The 26,069-nt window shown below is 42.6% G+C and overlaps 1 protein-coding gene across 5 annotated transcripts in view; it reads left to right on the top strand.

The window, feature by feature from the left end:
- Nucleotides 1-26,069, top strand: part of GALNT13 (polypeptide N-acetylgalactosaminyltransferase 13) — a 431,117-nt gene that overhangs the window by 248,128 nt on the left and 156,920 nt on the right. For 4 of the 5 annotated variants that reach the window (XM_019480581.2, XM_059727378.1, XM_059727379.1 and 1 more), the window contains 3 exons: nt 1,569-1,776; nt 4,708-4,878; nt 24,332-24,449. In XM_019480581.2, coding sequence (XP_019336126.1) covers nt 1,569-1,776; nt 4,708-4,878; nt 24,332-24,449 — 497 coding nt within the window. The remainder of the gene's footprint in view (nt 1-1,568; nt 1,777-4,707; nt 4,879-24,331; nt 24,450-26,069) is intronic. The other variant, XM_059727376.1, reaches the window with a different exon arrangement.

Genomic DNA, 26,069 nt, shown 5'->3' with positions numbered 1-26,069 from the left:
CCATAGGGATCGCAGCTGTAATCTCTAGGGCTTAGGGATGCATGAAATCCCCAAACCTTGGGAATTGTGGCTATTTTCCGTAGGGATCCTGGGGTACATGGAAGCCTCTGGGGCTGGAGGATTCCTGTAGGACAATCCCTCTGCCCTGGGGGTGCAGGAAATCTCCAGGGCTAGAGGATAACTGTGATCCTCCACCTCGGCTGTTGTCCCCACTCTAGGGTTGTGGGAATCACCAGCTCCAGTGGGGATCCTCCAGCTTTTGGGGTATGGGGGGGTGCCCATGCAGCTGGGAGCCCAACCACTGTGGTGCATGGTGCTCCCAGTCTCAGGATCCTCCTTCTTGCTACTACAGGGGGAGCCTGGGATCAGGCTACCCCTGCACTGTCATTGTGGAATCATACGTTAAATTGCATTGCACCTCAGTCGCACCTCTTGTCATGCATGTGTGGCATGGCAGGAGAAGCAATTGTATGAATTGTGCATTAGATCCCATCATGCCTTTGCCTGCACGTGTAGAGGCGGCCTATGGAACCAACTTGTGGTAAAACCATTCTGAAGAGGACAGATGACCCAGAAAATTCATTGCAGTGTACTATGCAGTGTTTGCCGAATGCTTTCCTCAGGTACTAGGTTTTGGTAGCCCTGCAGCAGTCAGGTAACACAGTTTCTAAATCCTGTAGGGACTGGAGATGCTGCCAGATTCCTCCCACTCCTCTTGAAATCTGGCTTCCTTATTAACGGTACTACCCTTATGCTTGTAGTCTCATCAGCATGCGCTACCTTGGACAGGGATGTAACTGTAACATTGATTATATTGCCTCCCTATCCACACAACTACTCACCAAAATATTCCTGTTTCAAAGATGACCATGCTGAGTAGAGTGGCAGCTCTCTAAGCCCCATTTCTCAAACAGTCATCTTGCAAGTGGAAATATGGCTGAGTGACTTAGGGGGGTTGAGGAAGAACGAATTCTGCCATGCTGGCTTCACTCTTTCAGGCCTCATTCTCTCTATAGTTGACAGCAAGGGGAAGTCTTTCTCATGTATTAGCATGGTATTACATTTTTTAAGTTGTCAAACACGAAAGCAGTTTATTAAAACCTAGCTTGTTTGGTGTTGAGATTCAGTATCCAAACAAAACAGCAAAAGTTGTGTTTGAAGCCATGTTTTGGTAAACAGTGTACATTCAGCATTGACTGCCTGGTGCTTTTTGTAGGAAATGAGTCTTGACTTTTTCCTCTGAAATCTTTTATTTACATGGTATTCTCAGAGGAGTTATTTAATGAGAACTGTAGTGCAGCCCCAGAATGCGAGTGGAGTTCTACGGAAGCCTCTGTGTCTTGGCTTTGATTCTTCTAAAGATTAATAAGCATGTCTTGCACTGTATTTTTTGTCTTGTGTTTCCAGAGTCTTTTGTCTTTTCAATATTTATGCATTAGAATATTGTCCAGGAGTTACCCTTGGAGTGCCCAGCATAGTGCATTAACTACACATTTCCATTCTGATTTCTTTCTGGTTATTGATTCAGGTTTGAAGAAGTGTTTTTTCTTATTATTTTAATTTGGCAGATTTTCTGAAGGCTGCATTAGAGAATTATGTGAAAAATTTAGAAGTGCCAGTAAAAATTATTAGGATGGAACAGCGGTCAGGACTGATCCGTGCGCGACTAAGAGGAGCAGCAGCTTCTAAGGGCCAAGTCATAACTTTCTTGGATGCACATTGTGAATGCACTTTAGGGTGGCTTGAGCCCCTGCTGGCAAGAATAAAGGAAGACAGGTAAGGACTTAAGATTTGATGTCCTACTTTGTGATAGAAAGGCCTGCTATGCTGCTCAAGTTAAGGGTTTCATTATGAGCCTGTATTTTCAGTGTGCTTATGCCTTAGATTTAAAAACATGCTTTTAGAATGAGGCTAATCCATCAAGCCAAAGAGCATTTTTCATTTCTGCTTTAGATTTTAGATTTTTTTATTTATTTCAATTTGTACCAAATTTTTTTTTATTTTAACATTGTTTTTACAGGGTTTCTGTCTGTGTTGATGGAAATAGTTACTGTTAATACATTATCCCTTTTCTTCCATGGCATATGTCCATGGAGATCTTTTTGGGCAAAACTAACTTTCAACTTTTTTGGTTCATGCATGCTTGAATATGACAACCCTTCTGTACTCAGTCTGTCTTGTTTTCTGCTGGTGAGCTCACAGGTAGCTGAAATTTACCCTCATCCAGTTTTCTAATATCATAATGAAACTTGCACCCATCTATTTAATGTGTGAGTGAATCCATAATCCCAAATAAGAGAAAAATCCACATTACAATCACATTTTATCATTGTTCTGCCAGCATTTTTCTTACCTTTATGATTTACGATGAGAAAACAACAAGGTGGAGGGTGTGCGTGTGTGGGCATGTGTGCTCATGTATGTACATGTATAAGCTCTGTTTGTATATTTACACACACATATCCAAAGCCAAAAAAGACCCTGTCTGTATCTGTTTATAAAGCATGTAGCCAGAGATGGACCGCAGATAATCTCTGCAAAATGTGCACCATGACCAATAAATCAGAAGGAACAGCAGGAATCCATTACTTCAGCAGCTGCTGGGATCAAAGATGGGTGAAGAGTCTGTTCGCTTGGAGGGTGATTGGTGATAGTGGGCAGAAGCATTAAATTGTTAAAATAGGGATTAGCCTTTACAACATTAATTGAGTTTATCATAGAATAGTAGGGCTGGAAGGGACCCCAAAGGATCATTGGGTCCAGCCCCTTGCATGAGCAGGAAAGACATCTGGGGTCAGACAACCCCAGCCAGGTGACCATCTAGTCTTCTCTTGAAGACCTCTAGGGCAGATGATTCCCTCTGGGGGGGAAGCTTGTTCCATAGTCTGACAGTCTAGTTGTAAAGAAGTTTTTCCTAATGTTCAGCCTGAAACTATATTCCAGGAGTTTGTGGCCATTGTTTCTAGTTTTCCCCCAGATACATATCATCTATAAGTAAAAAGTGCTACATATGTATGAAAGGAGCAGGGGCCAGATGTGGGGGGATATTAAGGATATGGGAAAGGAGACTGTGTACATGTCTGGGAAGAAACTGACTATGTTGGTTCAATTTTGCTCTTGGGGTGAGAAATATAGTTGAATTTCTGCATGTTTGGAGCTGAGGGGGTTTTGTGAATAGAAAAAGCAGGGGAGGGAGGATTTGTATAGAAGCAGCTATTTGTGGGAGGATGCAAGGAGGAGTCAGTAACATACCTTCCCAGAGGCACAACTGGGCGGTTCTGTGCCCTGGGTGATGGTGGTGCTCGGGGCTGCAGCCAGGCTACTGGCAACAGAATGACACCCCAAACAGGACATCTATTTTTGTGCCTCCTTTCCTCCAACTAAGTCAGTGCCCATGGCTAGTGCCTTGTTTGCCCCCCGTTAGTAACATATTTACATTTGCAGTTGCTTTGATGGTCTTCCCCTAGTATCATAAGACGGTGACCACATAATTCTGAGGCATAAAATCAATTGCAGCTGAACCAAACCAAATTAGTTTAAACAATAACAATTCCTTTTTAAGATAAAGTTTGATTATTGTTAGGTTAAAAACTGGAGAAAAAGAAAATAACACAAAAGAAAGATAAAAGGTAGCTGTTGTATCCTTCTGGCTATAGCATATTAGAATTACTTTTATTAACTGCATAAAATAGTTTGTATGCACCTATTGTTCAGGGATTTTTAGGAAAATGTATGGTATTTTATATAGTGCTATTTTAATAGTTTCTTGTTCTATTATTTCATTAAGACTCTTCTGTTTTATATGTTTTGTTCTGTAACCTAGGTGTCATGTCCCCTATGTACTAAAAAAAAATTACAAGTTATAAAACTCAGTAAAAATTGAGCATAGTAGGAAAAAAAATTCAAGAGAGACATAACTGCAATGAATAGCACCTTATAGAAAAGTTAAATCTCTGAAGTAGGGTGTGAGATCAGTTTGGCAACCCAGAAGCAAAACTGAGGGGTATTTTCACATAGTCTAATTACCCTTCTTTAGCTAGGATTCAGTAGTTCAGGAATGATTTTGTTATTCCACCCACCTACTAGCAAATACACATATCTTGTGTGTGAATAAGTTTCTGAGTTTGTGGTTTGTGAATATGTGGAAGTTGGATAGAAAATAAATGAGTAATTTTGGTAATAACATCCTGGGCTATGTCAAGATGTACAAAAACTCTTGAATAATACTTTAATAAGTGCAGAAATGAAAATTAAATTGTTTCAGTATTGATTTGTGAATTAGAAGGTGTGAGGTTTTACTTCAGCACTGAAGCTCATGCTGGACAGCTGATATCCAAGTGAATTTTGCTGAAGTTTATAGCGAACCTGCATCATCTCAGTGGATTTGAATGGAAACTGAGTAATCTTGTTTTGCCTGAGTTAGTCTTAAAACCTGGTAGCCTCCATTTAAAGTTTGAAAGTTGGGGTTTAATCTTGGAGTGAAACTTAGTGGGTGCAGGCCTGTGTAAATGGAAATGGGAAACAAGGTTTCCAAAAGACTGACAGCTGGAATTACGTACAATTTATACAATACAGTTTCCAGTATGTATGAGCAGTTGTATTTTGATGTGAAGCTAGAAAGACTACATTAGAAAGCAGTGTTATAGCATATTAATAGACATTAACATTACAATGTCTTATTAAAATGTAATACTTTTTTTCTTACAGAAAAACTGTTGTCTGCCCAATCATTGATGTGATAAGCGATGATACTTTTGAATACATGGCTGGATCAGACATGACATATGGCGGGTTTAACTGGAAACTTAATTTTCGCTGGTACCCTGTTCCTCAGAGAGAGATGGACAGGCGGAAAGGAGACAGAACCTTGCCTGTAAGGTAAACAGAGTACCGTATTTTCGCACATATACCCCGCCCATGAGTATAAGCCGCACCCATGTATAGCCCGTGGAAAATTGTATTTTTGTAAATAAATCCGTGTATATGTCGCACCCGTGTATTCCCCGTGGCAGTGTATACACAGGGAGGTGGTGCAGCCCAGCCCACCCCGGCAGCAGCGGTACAGCCCGGCCTGCCCGGGCCCAGCGAAGAGGCGGCACAGCCCACCCCGGCCCCAGCCCCTGCGGCAGTGAAGCCTGGCCTGCCCTGGCCCCGGTCCCGGTGGCAGTGGCGGCACGGCCTGGCTTGCTCGGGCCCAGCAGGGAGGCGGTGCAGCTGGCCCTAGCCCCCGTGTCACAGCCCGGCCTGCCCGGGCCTAGCAGGGAGCGGTGCGGCACAGCCCGGCCTGCCCTGGCCCCGGCCCCTGCGGCAGCGGCACCGCAGCCCGGCCCCCACCCCCGCCTCCGTGGTGGCGCAGCCTGGCCCCGGCCCTGTGGGGGAAAATAGTCTCTGGATAGCCCGCACCCCCATATAGCTCGCACCTAGCCATTTTTTTTGTAAAATCGTGTATACCCCATGGGATATATGCGCGAAAATACGGTAAATGAGGAATACTTTGGTACTGAATTGTTATGTACTTATGAACACTGTGATATTTTATTTGTATATAATTATATTTAATACCATTTTACTAAAATTCCTGTTAGAATGCATGCCCATCCAGAAAGCATAAACATAGAATATATCTTCTAGATTTAAATTACTGGATGACCAGTATGTGACCTATGCACAGTGCTGCAGTATAGTTAACAGAGCTGAGCAAATGCTTTATTTTGTTTGTGAATATCAAATAAATATGAGCTTGCTTTTGATATGTTTCTATCCTTTTTGTATTCATTTTCTCCAGCTGTTTTAGTGAACAAGTTTACTAGCAGCCACAACATGGAGATAGCCCAGTTTTAAGCACTTGTGGAAAGCAATGACTGAACTTGTAAAATTCAAGTATTCTGCCAATAAACATTATTCTCTTTAAAACTTATAATATTTCTAGTTAAGGAACAGAGTTGATACCTAAATTGTGTTCAGTCAGAACTAACCAACACAGCTCCAATTTCCCAGATCACTGAACTGTTCATGAATGATCTACAGGCTGTCAATCAGTCACAGAAAGTATTCAGTGAGTTATTTTAACACACTTTCCAGACACAAGTCATTTGCTTGTAGAAAATTTGTGAACAAAACCAAAAAAGGTGGCATTAGTTGAATAAATTATTTGCTCAGCTCTAATTGCTATAATGGTCCCCTTGTGTGTTAATGGAAGTATTCAAAAGTAGATGTAATTGTTTCAAACATGATTAATAGACATAACGAAAAAGGAACAACAAATCCCAATCCAATGCATTTCAGGGCAGTGTGCAACAAGCAGATAGAGAGAGCTAGCTCAGATGGCAACAGTTCACAATTCAGCTTTAAGAAGTGTTTTGAGCCAAGATAGTGGATGGGTAAAGGAAGTTTTTTCATGGTTCATTATGTTTGAACAAGCAGAAATACATCCTCCTATGAACTTTGGAACAGGTGAAAGGCCTTGGATTTGAAATTATTGAATATCTTTCTAGTTGAGAATGCAGTTCTAAGGAACCATCTTGTTTCCCACTTATTAATATAAGGGAAAAGGAAAGTTTTTTTTTTTTTCAACATTCTTGTTCAAGCTGATTTTAGAGTATAACGGTTAGATACAGTAGAGCCACTGAGAGGAGAAGAGTAGAAAGGGGCAGGAAGTGTGTTTGTGTAGATCGTACATTAGATCCCATTGTGCCTTTATCTGCACATGTGGAGGGGGCCTAAATCTTTGCAAGTTTCTTGTCAGGGGCAGCTAGCTCCTCTTGGAGCTGATCCTAATGACTGTTAAGACTGCTGCATGGTTGCTGTAGTGTGTGCCAGTGATGGTTCCTTAAGAGAATGCTGCAGCAGAATAGAATAGAATAGTAGGGTATAAATTAACCAATGAGGACTCTAGATTTTGTTGTCATAAGCAACTCATTGCCACGAGCAGCAACAGTGTGTTGCATGTAGAGGTGGTCTACCCATGTTAGAAAAGTCATGTTGCCAATCTGGCAAGTAGTGTGCGTAGCCACCGTACTGGAATCCAAGTTGGCTGTCATGAGTTCACATTTGGTCACTATTTGAGCCCCCACTAGGGTTAGAAAATTAATTCCAATGACAAAAACAACCAAGGAGATCAATCATAATATTTCCGTCCTGGTAGCCATATTGGATTCCAAGATGGCTGCCACAAACATACAGTTTTGTTTATTATTAGATACCCAGAAGGTTTGCAAAATTGCTATGTCAACTCAGTTCTGTTTCAGATTACCTTAACATGAAAAACTCCAATGGAGATCATCAACAAGACACTCACCCTTATTGCCCTTAAGCAAATGTTACAATGCAGTCATATTAGTGAACAAAGTGTGTGAAGCAGTCAGGTGCACGATCAGGACAGTGTATCGCATGTTTATCACTACCGTGTGTGTGTGTGTGCATGCTTGCATACTTGTACAACATTTCACATGCAGTTGAATTTCTAATTTGGCAGGGAAATTAAAATCTCCCTTTCAAAGCAAAACATTCCATATTTTCTGTCCCATTCTCCTGTTCTCCCTGCCGTGGGAAAATAAGTTGACTTTTGTAGCTTACTCCGATGCTCACTTGATCCGAGCTCTGGTGGACCAAGAAAAGTGAGTGGTAGAGGCAAAGGACATCTTCCCATTAATTTCTTGCATTCAAGCTAACAATGTTCAGTTCAGACAGCTCAGATGAGGATAGCTGCCTTGATATGACAGGTCTTTCTCTCAGAACAGAAAGGTAGTCTTTTTTGGAATACTTATCCTCTTCATCCTGTCCTTCTTTCCTACCTGAAAACCAGCACCTGAAATTTCATTTGGAAATCAGATGGCAGCTAGAGCAAGTACTGAGTAAAATTGGCTTCCTGCAGGAAACAGTATTTAATAAGTGATCTGCTGCATTCAGGTCTATCTGCTCTTTGGAGTGGTTTTAAACAATAGCATCAGACTTCATTGCAGTAATTCAGTGCTGGTGTCAAAAGGTGTGGACCCAGGAATACTTGGAGCCCTTTTGATACAGGGATGTTTAAAAGGGCATCAGCTGACATTTATTAATTGTTATAAATGAAGGAGCTGAGTGTGATTCCAATGTAGCAAACTCCCTCCAACTTTAACACTCCTTCCTCCAGTGTTAAAGTTGGAGGGGGGTTTCTGCATTTGAATCTTCTCAGCTCCTTCATACATAACAGTCAGAATATACCAGCTACTGCCCTTTAAAACATCTCCCATTTGAAAGGGCTCCAAGGGATCCTTTGTCCACAGGGAAAGATGTGGTAGCAAGTTCTAAAACAAATGAAGAGGATGTAAAATTCTACCCACACTTAAAATGATTTGGCCACCATGTCTACCTGATATCCAAAAACATTTGGGGATCCAGAAAAAAAAAAAAGGAAACATGAGCAAGAAATTTCTAGTTCTTGCTTTCCCTTTTTTGTAAGAAATATTTCAACTTCACCTGGATTTTGGAGTATGTGTGTATGTATGCATACATCTTGATCTGGTCTGTTTCTATATTACGTATGACCATTGACTTTCAGTTTTGCGTATGTATATGTAATATAATCATCGCACCTAACTTCTTTTCATTACACTGAAAGTCAGTGGAGTTGTTTGGGTGTACTTGTGAGAGAGATTTTACACGAAGCATCTAGTATCCACTTCAAGCTAATTGCAACATGGCTACCTTTTCCTTTTATATTTAAGGTAAGACATGCAGGACACAAATTGGTTTGTAATGACCGTTATTGTATTTAGTAAGAAAAGATCTGCATAATTCACTCATGAGAAATCACTCGGTTCACTCATGAAGGGAGCAGTTGCAGCAAAATTCAGTCATCATATGCTTTGTATGTATTGTCCACTACTCTTAATGAAAAGACAACCCCCCCCCCCCCCACCCCAAAAACACTGCATTTCCAGTAACATTTATCTGGTTCTTTTTCTTTTCTACAGTTAGTAGAAATAAGAGCTAGTTTATTTGTTGTTGTTTTTTTGCCCAAATGATTCAAAGAAGCTGGCTTACTTATCATTTAATTTTGTAAAAAGATTAGGGAGTTAAAGCAACAGAAGTATCTTCTTTTGTCAGTTTCTAGAATTTATAGTGAAAGTTTAATTTATTCATTTTCTGTGGTGCAGTCTCCAAGTAATTGTCATCTTATACAGTTGTGAAGATAACTTTCATACTACAATGTATGACTGTAAAAAGCAGATTTAATAGTTCTTATCATTTCTGCAGTGAGCTGAATAAAAGAAAAGAGACCTAATAAAAGTCTCTAATTCTGTATAAAAAGTGATGGGTGTGCGGGCCGGGAGCAGTCCGAGGCTCTTTTTTCACGCAGCGGGCTGTGGCCAGCAGCCCGGACACGCCGGGTCGGGGAAGGCAGGCGGCACGCTAGAATTAGGCACGGACACTTAATGGTTGTTTAAGGTTGTTTACTTACACCATAGATGGTCACGGTGCAGGCTGGAATGTTTCCAGGAATACTTTGCTTAAATCCTAGTTTTAGGACTCGGACAGAACTCTGGATTCACTCACAATTCACTCACACGAAGTTGTCGAGGCTCCGTGGAACTTTTGCGCGCAGGGAAGGGTACGTCGAGGGATCGTTCAGCGATGGGGAGAAGAATCGATAGGTGATCTGTCTATCGATCAGCTTAGCCGCAAGTCAGATCTCTTTAGAAGCACTCTGCAGCGTGCTCAAAGTTCTCCGACTTGGGCGGAAGTCGCACGGAATTTTAAACGGCTAGCAAGCCAATTACTAGCCGCCACGTAGGAATAATTTAGAACTGGCCAATAGCAGGACACAAATTTGCATTCAAATGGTGGGAACTCTTTGCAACGTGCATTTCTGTGCTGCAACGAAGAAATGCACCCTGCAAAGAAAGCTACAAACGGCGGGAAAATAATTTAGCAGTGCCGAAGCGCACACAAACAAAAAATCGGACCCTTGGGTTATGACATCCCCCCTTGCTGAAGGCATAGCTAAATTATGCTACACACTCGTCACTTGAGTAATCAAGAGCTCTTATCACAGGTCGTTGAACAAAATGGGTAAACACAAAATTCACCAACATAAGGAGTTCGTCCTCTAGGGATCGAACCAAATAATAGCCAACACAAATACATATACACATAATCGGATTCATAACGAAGAACTGCACGATCAGGGCTTCAGTGGGCGTCATGGCGAAGTTGCGCGTCAGGCCCTCACTCCTTCCGATGATGTTATCCTTCTCGGGGCTTCTCTTCACCACGCACTCTGAATTCCGGATCTGTAAACAAAAACTCTCAAAAAATAATTTAACGTATCTCAAAATATTTACAAAAATTCTTATGGAACTACACTATTAATTTCAAAACATATAATATAAGTGTTTGCTACTTTAATCTATCCTCTCTTGCACACTCAACTATATGAAATCGTCGAGAAGCTGTCGTCTGATTCTTCTAGGTAATGGAAACCTAACTCATAGGCCAGCTGCCATTGGCCTGCGTCCCCTAAAATCCGAAGTTGCCGCTTATTGAGTCCAGAACGCTGTAGGAGAAATCCAAACATGTATCGTTCCTCTGGTGTTCTCTGTGGCAATGATGGAAGATCGGATTCGTGATGTTTTGTGCCTTGAATCTCGGTCGGGTGTCGACGTTCCCGATCACCGGATAATTTTGCCTCCATCAGGATACGCAGTCAGGACAACTGACGAAGGAGGTTACTCACAGGCTGGTTAACCATTGGGTTAAGTAGAATCCAGAGGACGACGATGTTCTTTCACCCAGAAACCTCAAGACAACTATCTATGCTGTGAATGGTCACTGGAACGGTTCCAGGGTCTCATAGATGACGGTGAGGCCATGGTCTTATTCGCTGGAGTGATGTCAGTCCCAGCACACATGCTCTGGGGTTCCAGGCACAGTATGAGCTAGCATGAGATGTTCTGCGCCAGTATATTGTGGCCGTCCGTCATGCCATACGTGGGCTTTCTGACCGATCAGTCCTTCAACAAGCGCTGGCAGTGGAATAGGCCAGTGAATGTTAACCGCTACCATGTCGATGTCAGTGACATGTCCTCTACTCCATGAAGCTTGTCTTACCAAGAAGCTTGCTTCTTCCTGGTTCAGCAGGTCGGATCCAAGTTCCACGACCAAACGTCCCAACCACACAGCTAGAGTTTCTTCAGGTTGGATTCTTGATTCTCTGCACAAATCCTGTAGTTCAGTTCTGGTGCGAGCATAGTAGGCAGTAGCAACTCGATTAGTTGTTGTAGGCTGAACTGCCGCTGCAGGAGTCATTGCTGCTATTGTTTCTTCAGGCAGGAGGGACAGATGCACTCCTTCCCTCGATTCTACCTTCCGTTGGCAAGAAGGCATGGTCGCCAAAAGCGACGCTGCGTCGGTGGGCAGGATCGCCGGAAACGACGCTGCGTCAGTGGGCGGAGTCGCTGACCGAACTCTCGCGGGTTCCTCTGAAGCTCCACCCTTCTCTTCCGGTTCTTCCATGCAGTCTCCCTCTTGCTCGGCGCCATCTTGTCGTGGCGTTTCAGGATTCTCTTTCACAGCCGCTTCTTTGACCGCTTAAACAGCCATACGTAGCTGGGCTTTCAAACTTTAAATTCTTATTCATTAAATCAGTTATTGTACGGAAAGTTGCAGTTAACACTCCCCCCTTGTCGTATTGTGGGGCCACCTTCTCATCCGCGGCGCGTTCCTCCGTCTCCAGATCTTCGCGGAGCTCGGATGGAAGCTCGCGACCCCTTAATCTAGACGCCAGCATAAAAGGGGAGAACCGGCCGATCAGCACCGGTTCTTCACTCTCCCGAGCACATCTTAGGCAACAGGCACACTCCCGGGTGAGGGTCAGGTTCACTTCGCCCGCCGGGTTGACTCTGGTGAGGGACACAGTGTCGAGGGGCCTGAGCAGGACCCGCTCATCACCCATTATACACCCGAATGCCGCTGGGTGAAAATACACTTCCCTCTCTTTCGGGGCTCCGTCTTCGGAAGCTCCCTTTTCTCCCTTCAGCGAAAGACGTCCACTGATAAACCTCTCACCCGTTCCGCCCACCTGGTGGTAAGCGATATGCGCCTCCAGTTCCATAAAGTTTTCTACTTGGCATTTTCCACTGCGCCAAGGGCAGTTCTTGACTAATTCTAGCTCCAGCGTGCTTCCCCCTGATCCCATCCTCATCGCCATGTGCGGGCCGGGAGCAGTACGAGGCCCTTTTTTCACGCGGCAGGCTGTGGCCAGCAGCCCGGACACGCCGGGTCAGGGAAGGCAGGCGGCACGCTAGAATTAGGCACGGACGCTTAATGGTTGTTTAAGATTGTTTACTTACACCGTAGATGGTCGCGGTGCAGGCTAGAACGTTTCCAGGAATACTTCGCTTAAATCCTAATTTTAGGACTCGGACAGAACTCTGGATTCACTCACAATTCACTCACACGAAGTTGTCAAGGCTCCGTGGAACTTTTGTGCGCGGGGAAGGGTACGTCAAGGGATCGTTCGGCGATGGGGAGAAGAATCGATAGGTGATCAGTCTATCGATCAGCTTAGCCGCAAGTCAGATCTCTTTAGAGGCACTCTGTAGTGTGCTCAAAGTTCTCCGACTTGGGCGGAAGTCGCATGGAATTTTAAATGGCTAGCAAGCCAATTACTAGCCGCCACGTAGGAATAATTTAGAACTGGCCAATAGCGGGACACACATTTGCATTCAGATGGTGGGAACTCTTTGCAACGTGCATTTCTGTGCTGCAACGAAGAAATGCACCCTGCAAAGAAAGCTACAAATGGCGGGAAAATAATTTAGCAGTGCCAAAGCGCACACAAACAAAAAATCACTCCCTTGGGTTGTGACAATGGGTAATATATTGCAAACAAAGATTCAACATGCACTTATAGCACATTTGAAATATCCTGATCTAATTTATATATATAATTCCTCTTGTTGCTCTTCACAAATTTGACCCTATCATTTTGATCCCTTATTATTTTTACTTTCTTTCCTAAGTAAAAGCATGTCGTCTTTCTTCTTCCCCAGGGAGGTAGTTTTTCTCTCTCTTTAGATTTTTAGAAATTAACATGTCATGATGGTATCTGAGCCCCTCCAACAACACTTTTCTTTTAAATTGTATCTTTAACTCTCAGCATTTTATGAAGGTGGATAATGTCTCCAAACTGGATACATAACCTTCCCAAGCTCACAACACATCATTAAATAGCATCGGGCTCAATTTACCCATTTTTTCTGAACACTAAGCCTTGGGTTTTGCTACCTTTTTGTGTATGACTCCTTATTTTCTCTATAACTCCTTCAGTTAGGATGTCAGGGTGGGGTTATAGGCTTGTGTTAGGTACAAATAAACCAATCTGGATGATAATGGGTGCAACTACATATGCAATTAGTGCACGAGAATAAACTCCAGAGCTTTTGCTTTGGAGTTTTTTGTTCCCAGGCATAGCATTTAAATGTGTGCCTGGGACCTATTAACTCTGGAGCAATCAGATTTGGAGTTTGTTCATGCATAGCACACGGAGTCTGGTTGGAGCAGCTGTAGCTGGAACGGGACCCCAGGGGTCAGCCTGCAAGTCTGGGGCTGCTTCAACTGAGCTTAATGTGCTGCACAGGGGCTAGCTGAGGTCTGTGTGAAGCAGTAAGTATTCAATTCAGATTCAGCCAATTCTGAGGGACAGTGATTCGATTCAGTGATTCGAGTCACTGCCCCAGTTTGATTCGGCCAAATCAGATTCGGAGATTTGGCAGTTCAGCCATAAACTATAATGGGGAATCACTAAAATACCTATAACTTTGTCATTTGTTTGCATATTTGGATTAAAACAGCAGCCCTTTCTGAGGTCATGAAGCCTGCCAAGATTCAAAGAGATAGGTGCAGGGGTTTCTGTGAAAGTGCCCCTCAAACTGTTGAAAGCAAAACTCATGTCATGTTTGTGTGTTTAAGGCAGAGTGGGATGAAAACAGCAGGGATGGTAGCCCCTTCTGAGGTCCTGAAGTCTGCCAGGTTTCAAGGAGATAGGTGCAGGGGCTTCTGTGAAAGTGTACCTCAGACTGTTGAAAGCAAAACTTGTGTCACTTGTGTGTTGACTGGGTTTCTGGTTGTAGCCATGTTGGTCTAAGGAACAGGCAGGCAAGGCTCTTTGAGTAGATGTGATATCTTTTATTAGACCATCTGAATATTTGGAGAAGTATATCTTAGCAAGCTTTCGGGTTTAAAAACTCTTTCAGGCTGAGGAAGCATTTACAGTTGGTGTATGTGCTCTTTGGTAATCTCATCACCAGGAGCAAACTTCCTACATCCCAAAACGCACCGAATGGATCCAGACCGTGCCTTGACAAGAAATGTAAAACCTGCCAACATATCTCCAGTACCCACACAATTACTACACCCCACAACAGAACCATCAGCATTCCTAAATCTTACAGCTGCACCTGCAGAAATGTAATATATCTCATCCAGTGCACCAAATGCCCTGCTGGAAAATACATAGGAGAGACCAAGCAATAACTGCGCACTAGGATGAATACACACCAGACATCTATTAAAGACAGAAACACCCAGTGGGGGCATACTTCTTACAAGCAAACCACTCTCTTACCAATCTCTCAGTCCTGATTCTCAAATGGAATTTACAAAACACTTTTCACAGACAAGCCTACAACCTTCACTTCATCAACCTCCTATATACAAAAACTCATGGACTCGATATAAACATTGGATTTGACACACCGTAACCTGCCTAACGTCTGATTCCCCAGGTACCTCTCCGCTTTTACCTGTTACATCCCCCTTCCCCACTCCTTCCCAGCCTGTCTCTCACCCCCTGACACCTCAATTTACATTTTTGCTGACTGGCTTTCTTGCATGAATACCAGCCTCTGGCTTCTTTACTATTCATTCCATCCAGGAAAAGCGCACACACTGACTGCAGATGCTTCCTCAGTTTGACAAAGGGGGCTGAATCTCCTTTGAATTGAATCAGCTACCGAAGTTTCTCACAACCCTGCTAGCCAGCAGGCATCCCCTGCACTAAAGCATCCTTGTGCCCCATCCAGCTGGGTTGGTGTCTCCATGTACACCGCTGTGCATGAAAAAAAAAAACTCTGTAGCAGGGTAGTACTTGTAAATACAAATACTACCCTGCTGTGGAGTGTACAAATACTACCCTGTGCTGTGATAGGGGTGCACGTGTAGATAATGAGAAATTTATTGTGGAGCTAATTAGTCGGCCACAGTAAACGTCTTGTGTAGATGTGCTTATTAGGCACATATGAAATGTAGAACCAAATGCAGTTCAACCAGAATTTGAACAGAAATGAATCTGACATTTTTCGAAAGTTCCTTATAAATGTGACTTGAATTTGTCTTGGGTTTATTATCTTTTCTTTCATTGATTTTATTCAGTAGTAAAAGGAACAGGAGAGTGAGAGGAAGAAAAGTCAGTGCGACTGAAGCTAAGATTGATGAGTTGAAAAGGGTAATAAACTTGTCAGGGATATACATTCTCTAAGTAATAAACCTATTAGGGAAAGGTGAAACAAATCAACTACAGAGCTCCATCCTTAATATTTTTCTTATTTTTTAATAGTCTTTGTCAAGGAGTGGCCTCTTGGGGAATGCTTGTGCATGACCTCCATCACCTTGCCTGGTCTAAAAGGGGTGGCTTCTAGAGAAGGAAAGAGCCGAGCCACCCTTCCAACTCTGGGGATCCTGGTCTTTTGGTCCCTCATCCTCGTGGTTCTTTGTGACCACACTCAAAGAGCTAGTATCTAGCTCTGCTCCTGAGAGAGGGACTTGTTGGTGGGGACTCACAGGAACACAGTGTTCCAAATATCACAGTAGACCATCTCCTCAGTAAAGATATTAGCTGGGTGGCCTTTGATTCAGTAAAAGGTTCTCTGCCCCCTTTGAAGGAGTTAAGCAGTCCCTCTTTCCCTGATCCAGATTGCACAGCCCTAAGCACCCCCAAAAATACTCAGCTGATCCCTTTCCAGTTCCCCAAAGCTCCTCAACTTGTTTCAGTCTCCAGACTGTTCTGGCCATTGTTCTGCTTTCCACAGTCTGCTCTCCTGTTGTCATGTTCATTTCCCCCTGGGCATGGTGTCATCTCACCTTTATTGATATGTCTTGAAGCTAAAAGTCCATCTTATCTTGTCCTGTACCTACTCAGACCTGGCACTTAACCCTCCATTCTCTGTACACAGGCTGTTGAGATAAACTGAGTCACACAATAATATAACAACCTGAACAGAGAAACATCACAATAAAACTTGTAGTCCATCACAGTCTTGCAAACTCTTTGTATACTGAAGAACATCCTGTATATCTTTGAGTAAATTAATTCCTACTTCAGTCAGTTTGCCAACATACCAGTGTGCCTAAAAAAACAGAATACTATCTGTTCCCAGAGCAGTTTAAAAACATCTTGTTGCTTGATATCTACAATATAAAATATATCAAATGTTTTTGTGCTGTGCCTCTGCTGGATACTGCCATGTTTGTCCTTCATTATTGAAAATTTAAAACACTCCATGGTAATATTTATTTAGAAGTTCTAGAAGCTTTAGCTTTCTTCTATCTTGAAACTTTTTCTTCCTAAATATCTTGTTCCTATATAAATTCCTGTGAAAAAATTTAAAAAGAGATTAAATGTATACAGTAAATAAATATTATACCTCTAGGCCAGGGGCGGGCAATTATTTGGGCCCATGGGCCAAATAGGCAGTTCTAGGGAACTGCTGGGGGCCGGTCAGCACCCCCCCCACACCCCCACAACAACCTGGAGCCTGTGCTTCCTGTGGATCCTCCCTGCTACTGCCAACAGTGCATAGCCTCAGCCCTCCCTACACCCACTCCGGATTCACTCCAGCCAGAGCGGACCAGGTGAAATCTACATGTACAGCCCCAACCCTGGTCCACCCTTCACCTGCTCCAGACTGTTTGCCCATGCTAAGCAACAGCAGCAGCCAGACAGAAGCTGTTGCTTTGTGTGGGGGGAAAAGTGGCCCCTCCCCCTCACTGCTGCCAGGTCCTTCTTGCTGCAGCCACCTGGAGCCCATGCCCGGGCTGCCCTGCAGCTCCTATACACCAGTGTCACCACCTCTGCTAGACTGCCCAGCCAGGACAGTGGTAGCGTTGCAGGCTCTAAGCAGCTGCAGCAAGAATGGCCCGGCAGCGGTGAAGAGGAGGGACCATTTACCCCTATGCCGAGCAGCAGCTTCTGCCCAGCTGTTGCTGCTGCTGCCACTACTCAAAATGGGTAAGCGGTCCAGACCAGGCATGAGGTGGGCTGGGGTCGGGGCTTTGCCCACAGGTTCTGGCTGGTCCTCTCTTCCAGGCCAAGTCTGCAGAAGGTGTGGGGTGGCCAGTGTTTGGGCTGTGTATGCAGGTCCATACTAGTACCATGGGGCTGGGGCCAGCAGTGGCAACAGCCAGAAGGAGCCAGTGCTTTTTCATCTGTCTAGAAGGACAATCCAGCTAAGGAGCCACCCAGCCCCACTGAATGCCCAGGGGGTCATGGGATGCCCCATGGGCCAGATGGTACCTGGGTCAGGAGGAACCGAGAAACCTGCTGCAGGCAAAAGTCCACCTGTGGACTGTATTTTGCCCACTATGCTCTAGGCTCCAGACCTAGCAACTAACTGAACTATGGTACTAGTAGGAATTCATATAAATAATGTCTTTCTTCCAGAATGTATTCATAATATATTTATTCTATACTAATGTCACCAGCATTCAGTATCAATCTATCAATGTGCAATATTTTGCCATGTTTTATTTCTGATTTAAGATGCCTATTATTGCTTGCCATGTGTTTCCATTTTTGTGATGTCAAAATAGTAATTGGAACTGCTTCTGGTTTTCTGTATGTTAGTTTCTTGCACATTGCAGTGTATTTCACGCTTTGTCTCATTAAACCCTAGCTTCTGTTCTAGAAGGACCACATCTAAGAGAAGAAAGGGTGATATACATTTTAATTTGTATTTATTTATTTATTAGGCTATTGTGAATCTTTCAAACAGATACTAATTAATGCAAGCCATCATTTCTTGTTTTGTGGACTTGCTAGTAAGTGGGCTTAGACTATTAACCCAAATCTTATACACTATGAACCTAAACAGCCAGTGGATGGAATGAACTATTGATCATATTGACCAGGGCTACAACTGAATTCATAACCTAGGAGCACAGGGCTTTATGTCTTATTTATAATTCTGATGACCATAAAACCATTCTTGTCCACTCAAGGCATTTTTTCATTGCTTGAATATGTTTCAAATATTTTTTCAGAATGTAAAAATATGTAGCCCCTCACTGTCAGAAGTAGAATGCTTGGAACTGCACTTGAATAAAAGTATAGAAATTACAGGCTGGCGAAAAGTGTATCGAGCGTTATGCCTTCTCTGTGCTATACAAATTTCAAGCTGTCTTAGGTTTGAGGAAGCTCTCAGAAAAACTGGAGAGCAGAGGCACAGGAGGGCAGCGCTGGCTTGCATGGTGCCAATGCCAGCAGTACGGTCAGCCACCACTGCAATTGGTGACTAGCTGACTATATTTGTGGCTTTGCCTTTCTCCCCCTCCCATCCCCCACTCTGCCCTGCCCCACACAGGAGACACCTGAAGGTGCTGCCCTGGTTGTTCCTCTCAGTTATACTGGAGAACCATAGGGCCTGTCTTAAGTTATGGTAACCTGTTTAAGTTCACTATTGGCCAAAGTAATGCCTGGGATTTCTTCAGCACCTGCCTGTACTGCTCATTCCCAGGGCCCCCCATAGTTCAGTGCCTTAGCTTGTGAGGAGCTCATTGAAAGCAGTCTTGCAACAGCCTTCAGCAGTTCCTGTGCAATGGCAATTCCCTTGTAACAAGGTAGTAGGCTTTGAGAGTCCTAAAATAAGGGACAGAAGTAAAGATACTGAACCTGAGGTGAGAATTTTGCCTAATATGTTGGCAAAAGTTTCAAAAATAAAAAATAATCAGCTCCAAAACAAAACTAGGAAAAAAAAAAACTACATTAGTCTTTGGTATCTAAGATTTATCGCACAAAAAATCACTAGGAGTCATATGCTAGTAACATAAATTTCAACAAGGATGAAGGAGCCCTTATTTTCTCTTATGAGTATTTTAATTGTTTTTACAATGACATCTGTAGTGTTCTTTGTTTATGTAGAACTTGAACAATTTATACAGTAGATAATAGTTTTGGTTCTTATGTTTTATGTATTTAAAAACTTTTACTATTTATGAAGATATATTTTATAGTAGAATTGTATGGTACTTAGTAATTTCAATTTCAATTTGTAAAAATGTAGGGAAGCACTCTTTATGTTGCATATGCAACTCCATCAAAATTCAAAGGAAACTTTAGGCAGTTGTACCTTGTCTGAGAGTGCTGCTGAGGCTTAGGGGTCTGATTTTCCAAGCATCAGCTCTTTGGGCCTGACAGCTTGACCTGACTGGGTCATATTAGCAGGGTACATATTCTATCTTGCCCACCACATTTTGATCTTTAGATAAGAAGGGAGGATCCTTGATGGTATTCACCTGTACCTGCAAGCATCACATTGTTCCCCAGGGCTCTGCCTCCCCTTGCACCCTGTCCTTACGCCAACCCGGTCTTATAGTCTGATCAGGTCAAGTGCCATCGGATAGTTAGATGGCCCCCGTCCTCACAAGTGGTCTGCTTTTTTCTCAAAAATTGGTAGCCCACTTTAAAACAGTTCAGTGGGCTCTCACCATTATGCCCATCAGGGCTACTCCACTAAATCCTTACTTTTCCTTGTCAGGTATCACTGCCCCATTGTTGACGCACCCCTAGGGCCCTACACCTGTAGGAACAGACTCATAGTTTGTTGTCTTGATTCATCCAGTGAAGCATGTCATCTCCCGGCACTCCTTCTCCAAGCCAGCAATTCCCTGGTGTTATGCCTCTGGTTCTACAATGGCAAAGCTCCTCCAAGCCTCAAGTTAGAAGAGCAAATGTTGCTCTTCCCCTTTTGCCCCTGCTGGGGCATGCTCCAGTCAGGGCTGGCTCTCCTGCAGCCATGCTCCCTGGCCTCTGCTCCCTTTCCCTCAGCCGGCATGGGGCACGTCTTTATGCCATATTCAGCTATGCGCCAGCCAACCCAGTTCCAGCATGAGCTGATGAAGTGCAGCAGCTGCGGTGCCAGGGATTCCCTGGATCACGCCACTGGCATTTTTTCGGGTAAGTTTTCGCTTTTGGAGGGAGCGTCTTCAGTTTATCCCATCCCCGGGGGGCGGGGAGGGGGGGAGATGAGATTGCCCCTGGGGGTTTCATGACCCCAGTAAGGGTCAACAGATAGTACTCTGCTATGACAGAAACCTATGCTTCTAAGCAAAAGGCTGTTGAATCGGGCAAGAGTCTCTTGGTTTATCATTCAGTCTTTCCCAGAAAAAAAAAAAAAAGAAAAGGAAAAAGAAAATGAATACTTCACATAATTTCAGTGCAAAACCATGGGGTCTAATATTGTAAACACTGGTGCAGATGTGGAGCTGTATGTATGAGAAATCAGTGGGACTACTCACACATATGTTTGCAGAATAAGACTCATAAATTGGTTTGTGTTTCTTCATGCAATGTGGGACAGAGTTTTACTAAAAATATTTGTGAATCTTGATGAACCCTTTAATAAATCAAGTCCATTTTTGGATATGCAGGGAAACCCAATAAGCACTATATGGCTTTGATTCATTGTAGAGATTTCACATAGCTGTATTTTATAGATGTGTCTCATTAGCTATTAATAGAAATGCCATTTCAATCTATTATATCGAATATGTTGCTGTCTGGTGCAATACAAGTATGTGGAAAAAGGTGTAACAATTGTAGCAATTTTTATTTGTCCTGTGCTTGATGATAGTTACCTTTTGAAATCTCATACAGCGCAATGCCCCAGTCAGGTAGAAGGCTGTAGCCACAAAATCATTACTATCTGCTCAACTTCATTACTGTTCCTCATTATAGCCCCAGGGGTCAGTGATATTGCTCATGGCAGAAATCTAGCAAGATTGAGGGCAGTAAAGCAGCTTTGAGACCTAGGAAGGCTTAGCTGTGTTCACATGACAGACAGTTAATTATCTGAGCTTACAATGCTTAGAGTATAGGAGACAAAACAGAAATGAAGTGTAGGTAAATTCATTGGTCTAGTGTTACTTGGTTGCCATTCACTGAACTATGCTTGCTTATGAGGAATTTTGATAGTAAACCCTGGCAGAAGAAGAAAGTATTATGTCACAAGGCAAATGCTTCTATTTGTTAAATATATTACTAAGTTTTTAGTTTTTAATGGCATTACTGTGTTTAATTTTATTATAAGTTATGTATACTCTGTATATAACACAATACATATATGCACATACATTTTTATAATGTATTTTTGTGCAGAATGTGTACATGTATACATGTTTGCGCACACACATTTGTACAATACATACACATGCATAATATATATGTCATTGTAGCTGTAGGAGTGGTTCATAACCCTTTTTAGGCTCATGGCATTCCTTGTTAGACTCGAGGCACCCATGGCAAATGCCAGCTCTTAACGTTCACTCATTTTTTGACTACAGAAAAATAATAGAGAAATTCTTCCATTGCAAAGAACTTAGAAAGACCACAAGCTAGAATGTTTTGACACTGAATTCCTATTTGAAAACTTAGGATTTATCTTGAGAACAATGTGTGGGTGTTTGCACACCTAACCGTGCTAATATTATGTGGCACTCTGCATCACCTTAGAAGCATCTCAAGATGCTTGAGAATCTCTAATCTACACTGATGATTTCTGGGAAAAGTTCTAGCAGTATAGCTTTAACAATGACCAGAGCGATGATTTACACAGCAGCCACCTTTCTTTATCATGAAGGCAGTAATAAATAGCTGGTTATTGTCATCTAGTACCCCCATTATTAAACAATAATGGAGCTGAGCTGGTGCTAAGCCAATAGTGAACAGGTCCTTAGTGTGCCACACCCATGCCTGTGTTACAAGTATTTGTGTTTATAAATGCATGTAAGTAAAGCTGAATGATAGGAAATTAAATATTTTCCTTGTATCTTTGAATTAATTCTTTTAGGCTCTGTGAATTTTTTTTTGTTTATTTTCTAATGTTCTAGCAATCAAATTATTAGTACACGCATAAAACACACTGCAGTGCTGTGTTCATGAGGACTCATGAAAACTGAATTTTAAATTCATACTTGCAAGTGTTTTCACTTCTCATTCATTCAGGGAATGGAAGCCAATGACTTAACTGACCAATGGCAAGTAAGGAGCAAAGTACAATATTTTAACATTGAATATCAGATTATTCACCACTTTCACAAACAATACACAAATTAGAACAAAATTCACTAAATAAATAAGTTAATTTTTGTGAATTATTCAGTTGCAGAGTTGGGTGTATTCAGTAGTGATTTGTGTGTTTGTATGTGTGTATAAACATGTGCTAGCTAATGTACTGCAGGCTAAGATCAACTTTCAGACAGCCTGCTATTCCCCTCACTGCTGCCCATCCACCTACACAACAGTGAGCTGTGTATCCACATTGATGGGTACTCTCCCATGGTGTAATGCAACCTACAGCCAAGACAGAGTAGTAATTTCCACCCTGAGCTTTCTTGTTGCCTAATGTAGTACTATAATGGCAAGCCATAATCCTGTTCTGATTAATTTACGAATCACTTAAAATGTGGTGGAGGGTAATTATTCTGCAGGAGGAATTAAAAAGCCTGAGGGCCTACTCAGAAAACACTTATGAATAGATAGGGGTGTGTGAAATGAGCCGTATTTGATTCAGATTCAGATTTGGCCCGAATCAGGGACAGTGATTCGATTTGTTGATTCAGATCGCTGTCCCAATTTGATTCGGCCGAATCTGAAGATTCATAGACACAGGTTTAAATGCTTTTTCTACATACCTTGAGGTACCAGGCACAGCTTGTGAATGCTGCAATGATGGAGCTAATTGAGCACCCGACAGGCGCACGGGGGGGCCCCCCCATGTGCTTCATGGTGGACCCAGAAGTGGACTGGAAGAACTCCTGGTCCACTTCCGGGCCCACTGCCAAGCATATGGGGGACCACCTCCACGCTCCCCCCCACCTCAGATCAGCGATCAGCCACAGGGGGATCCCAGGTCCCCCCCACACCCAGGAGGCATCAATCGCTGAGCCAGGGGGCAAGGGGAAGGTCCCCTGTGTACTCCACGACTGACCCAGAAGTGGACTGGAAGTACTTCTGGTCCACTTCTGGGTCCACCGCTGAGTGTGCTGGGGACCCCCCTCTCTCCCTCCGTGCTCCTGTGGGATGCTTCATCTGCCCCATCATCACAGCATTCGTGAACTGCCTGGTACCTTGAGGTATGTAGAAAAAACATTTAAAGCCAAATCAGGTGGAATCTCCACTGAGTTAAATCAGCGACCAAAGCTTCACACAGCTGTAGTGATTATGACTTCTGTTTGTAGACCCAGGTTTTCAGGAACAGGCTGTGTCCTAAATCGATTCATAGAATTACTTTCTCTTCTACCCTTAGCTGTGTCTCAGTGTTTAGGTTTAGAGCATTATATGTACCCCATTGCTTTATGTTTATACAATCATGTCTGTCCTTATTTTTATGTAAAAAAAGCTCATATCTGAGTGCCTGTGAATCTCAAATTGAATACTTTAACTGTAAGATGTGTTTATGTTATATTAAATAACCATTTGATGTTTAATGCAGAGTTTAAAAGTATAATAGATAGTTGTAGGAAAACAGGACAGCCTGACTCATAGGGAACTTGCACTCTGACTGGATTTGCCTGTTGTAAACTTTTATAATCCTGTTAAAAGAGATTAGGCCTGGTAATTTTATGAACATTTAATCTCTGTAAGGGCAGAGCTAAAGGAATTAAACTCTCTTCATTCTGCTTTCAGATTGGATTTAAACTACTATGCAGATGCAAAAGGCCAATATTGTATACACTTATACATCTATTTTAATATAACTTTTGCATACAGGATGTAATTCTGCAATCTATACTAAGTCCCACTGGCTTCTGTAGGAGTTTTGCCTGAATCAGAACTGCAGTGTGGCATATAATGGGAGTGAGGGAGTGGAGCTGTAAAATTCTAAACCACATTATTTATTTTGTGTGTTTTAGTTATTGTACGTATAATATCTTTTTATATTCAAAATGTCTGGGGAGATATATGCTGTAGTATCACTTATTAAATTCCACAGTATCTTTCAAAAGGTATTTTTCTTTTTCTTTCTTTTCTTCTTTTTCTTTCTTTCTTCCTTTTTTTTCTGTTTTTTTCAACTAGGACCCCTACTATGGCTGGTGGCCTATTTTCTATTGACAGAAACTACTTTGAAGAGATAGGAACTTACGATGCAGGAATGGATATCTGGGGTGGAGAGAATCTTGAAATGTCTTTTAGGGTAATTGCCATTTTACTTCATTTTCTGACAACAAACACAGTTATACTGTAATAGTTTGTGCCTTGCAGATAGGGGACATTTGTTATAGATAAAATGCAATTTATGAATTAACTTAAAATTTTAATAAAGTTAGGGATGGCTAAATGTAGTGCTTTCAGGGTTCCTTTTTAGCTGCATGAGACATCACTGTTTTGGGAGTTTTTCAGGCAATATTTCTGAGATATTATATTGGTTTTTCTACACACACACACCCCACCCCCCACCCACCCACTTTGATTGAAACAGTAGGAATGCCAGCTGACATAAATGAGGTGTCAAAGAATGCAGCATTGAAAACCCAACAGAAGCTTCCAAATGTGTATGCCGTCATGAATATGAAAGTTATAACTGCAATTTTGATTCTGTTTTACATATGAAAGCCAAGGTCTCAAAGGAATTTCATATCCTGAAGCGAAGTGGCTTAATTTCTATCTGTAACAGGTTTTTCTTCACAACAATAACAACATCTCTTTGAATTAAATGCATTTATTTAGTAAATGATCTTTTGAAATATGAGAAAATTGGAAAATTAAACCTTTGATAAATAAATGATTAGGGAAGATGTGAAAAATGACTTTTAATATCTTCTGATACATTTTAATCTTTACAAAGCAATGTGCAAAATGAAATTAAGTATATCCCTTTACTACCCATAAAACATTAAAGTTGTGTCAAGCAAACCCTATTACTATTTCCAGAAGAAATAAGTTTAGACTTTTTGGTAAGATTTTAATACCATGATCTCTGAAGCTCACATTTTTGACCAGATGTTTTTCCTAAGTTTGTTTTGCCATGGGTGTTTTCACTTTAAAGTGTCAATAACAACTGTAGAGGGATGTGGGTGGGTGTGTGAAGTTCACTTTCATTGGGTATTAAAGTAAATGAACATACATGATCATTAACAAGCTATTTTAACTCCAAATCATAGGCACCTTAGGCACTTTAAACCTAGAATTGGTGGGCTCCTATACACAAGTGCGCAGGCTGCTCTGACATGGTGGAATCCTAGCACATTGGAGCAGACTCGATTGAGTCTGCTGGAGCGTGGCAGACCAGTCTAAAAATGGTGGAACCTGATCTAAGATAGACCTGGATTGATGTACATTCAAACTTAATTGATCTAGGTTAGACCAGTGCATGGAACTTCAGTACATTTACCTGTGCAGCCCCAGGACGAGAAAACCCAGACACTTACCCCAGTTTCAGGGCTAAACTTTTCATACCTGCCCCTCTGGCACTGGGCTATTTTTATCCCCCTGGCCCCTCACCACCCCCTCCCCAGTGGACCAGTAAGGCTACCTCCCTTTTCCCCATCCTGCAAGCTGCTCTGGGTGCCAGGTTTATCAGCATTCGCAGCTGCTAGGAGCCAAATAAGTAAGTATCTGTGGGGGAGGATTGGGAGGGATCAGGCTGTAGGTTTACTGTGGGGATCAGCAAGCTAAAAATAGCCCTTGATCCTCCAAACCTTTTCAAACTCCACCAACCCCCCTGCAGACCCCACCTGCCCATACCAGTCACTCCCACAGAACCTGCCTGCCCCCCCAGTCCTTCCTGCAGATCCTGCTTGCCCCCTGACCCTCC

The sequence above is a fragment of the Alligator mississippiensis genome, chromosome 4, assembly GCF_030867095.1.
Source record: "Alligator mississippiensis isolate rAllMis1 chromosome 4, rAllMis1, whole genome shotgun sequence".
Classification (NCBI taxonomy): Eukaryota; Metazoa; Chordata; order Crocodylia; family Alligatoridae; genus Alligator; species Alligator mississippiensis.
The sequence above is the reverse complement of the archived record's forward strand: the minus strand, read 5'-3'. Positions and strand labels throughout refer to the sequence as shown.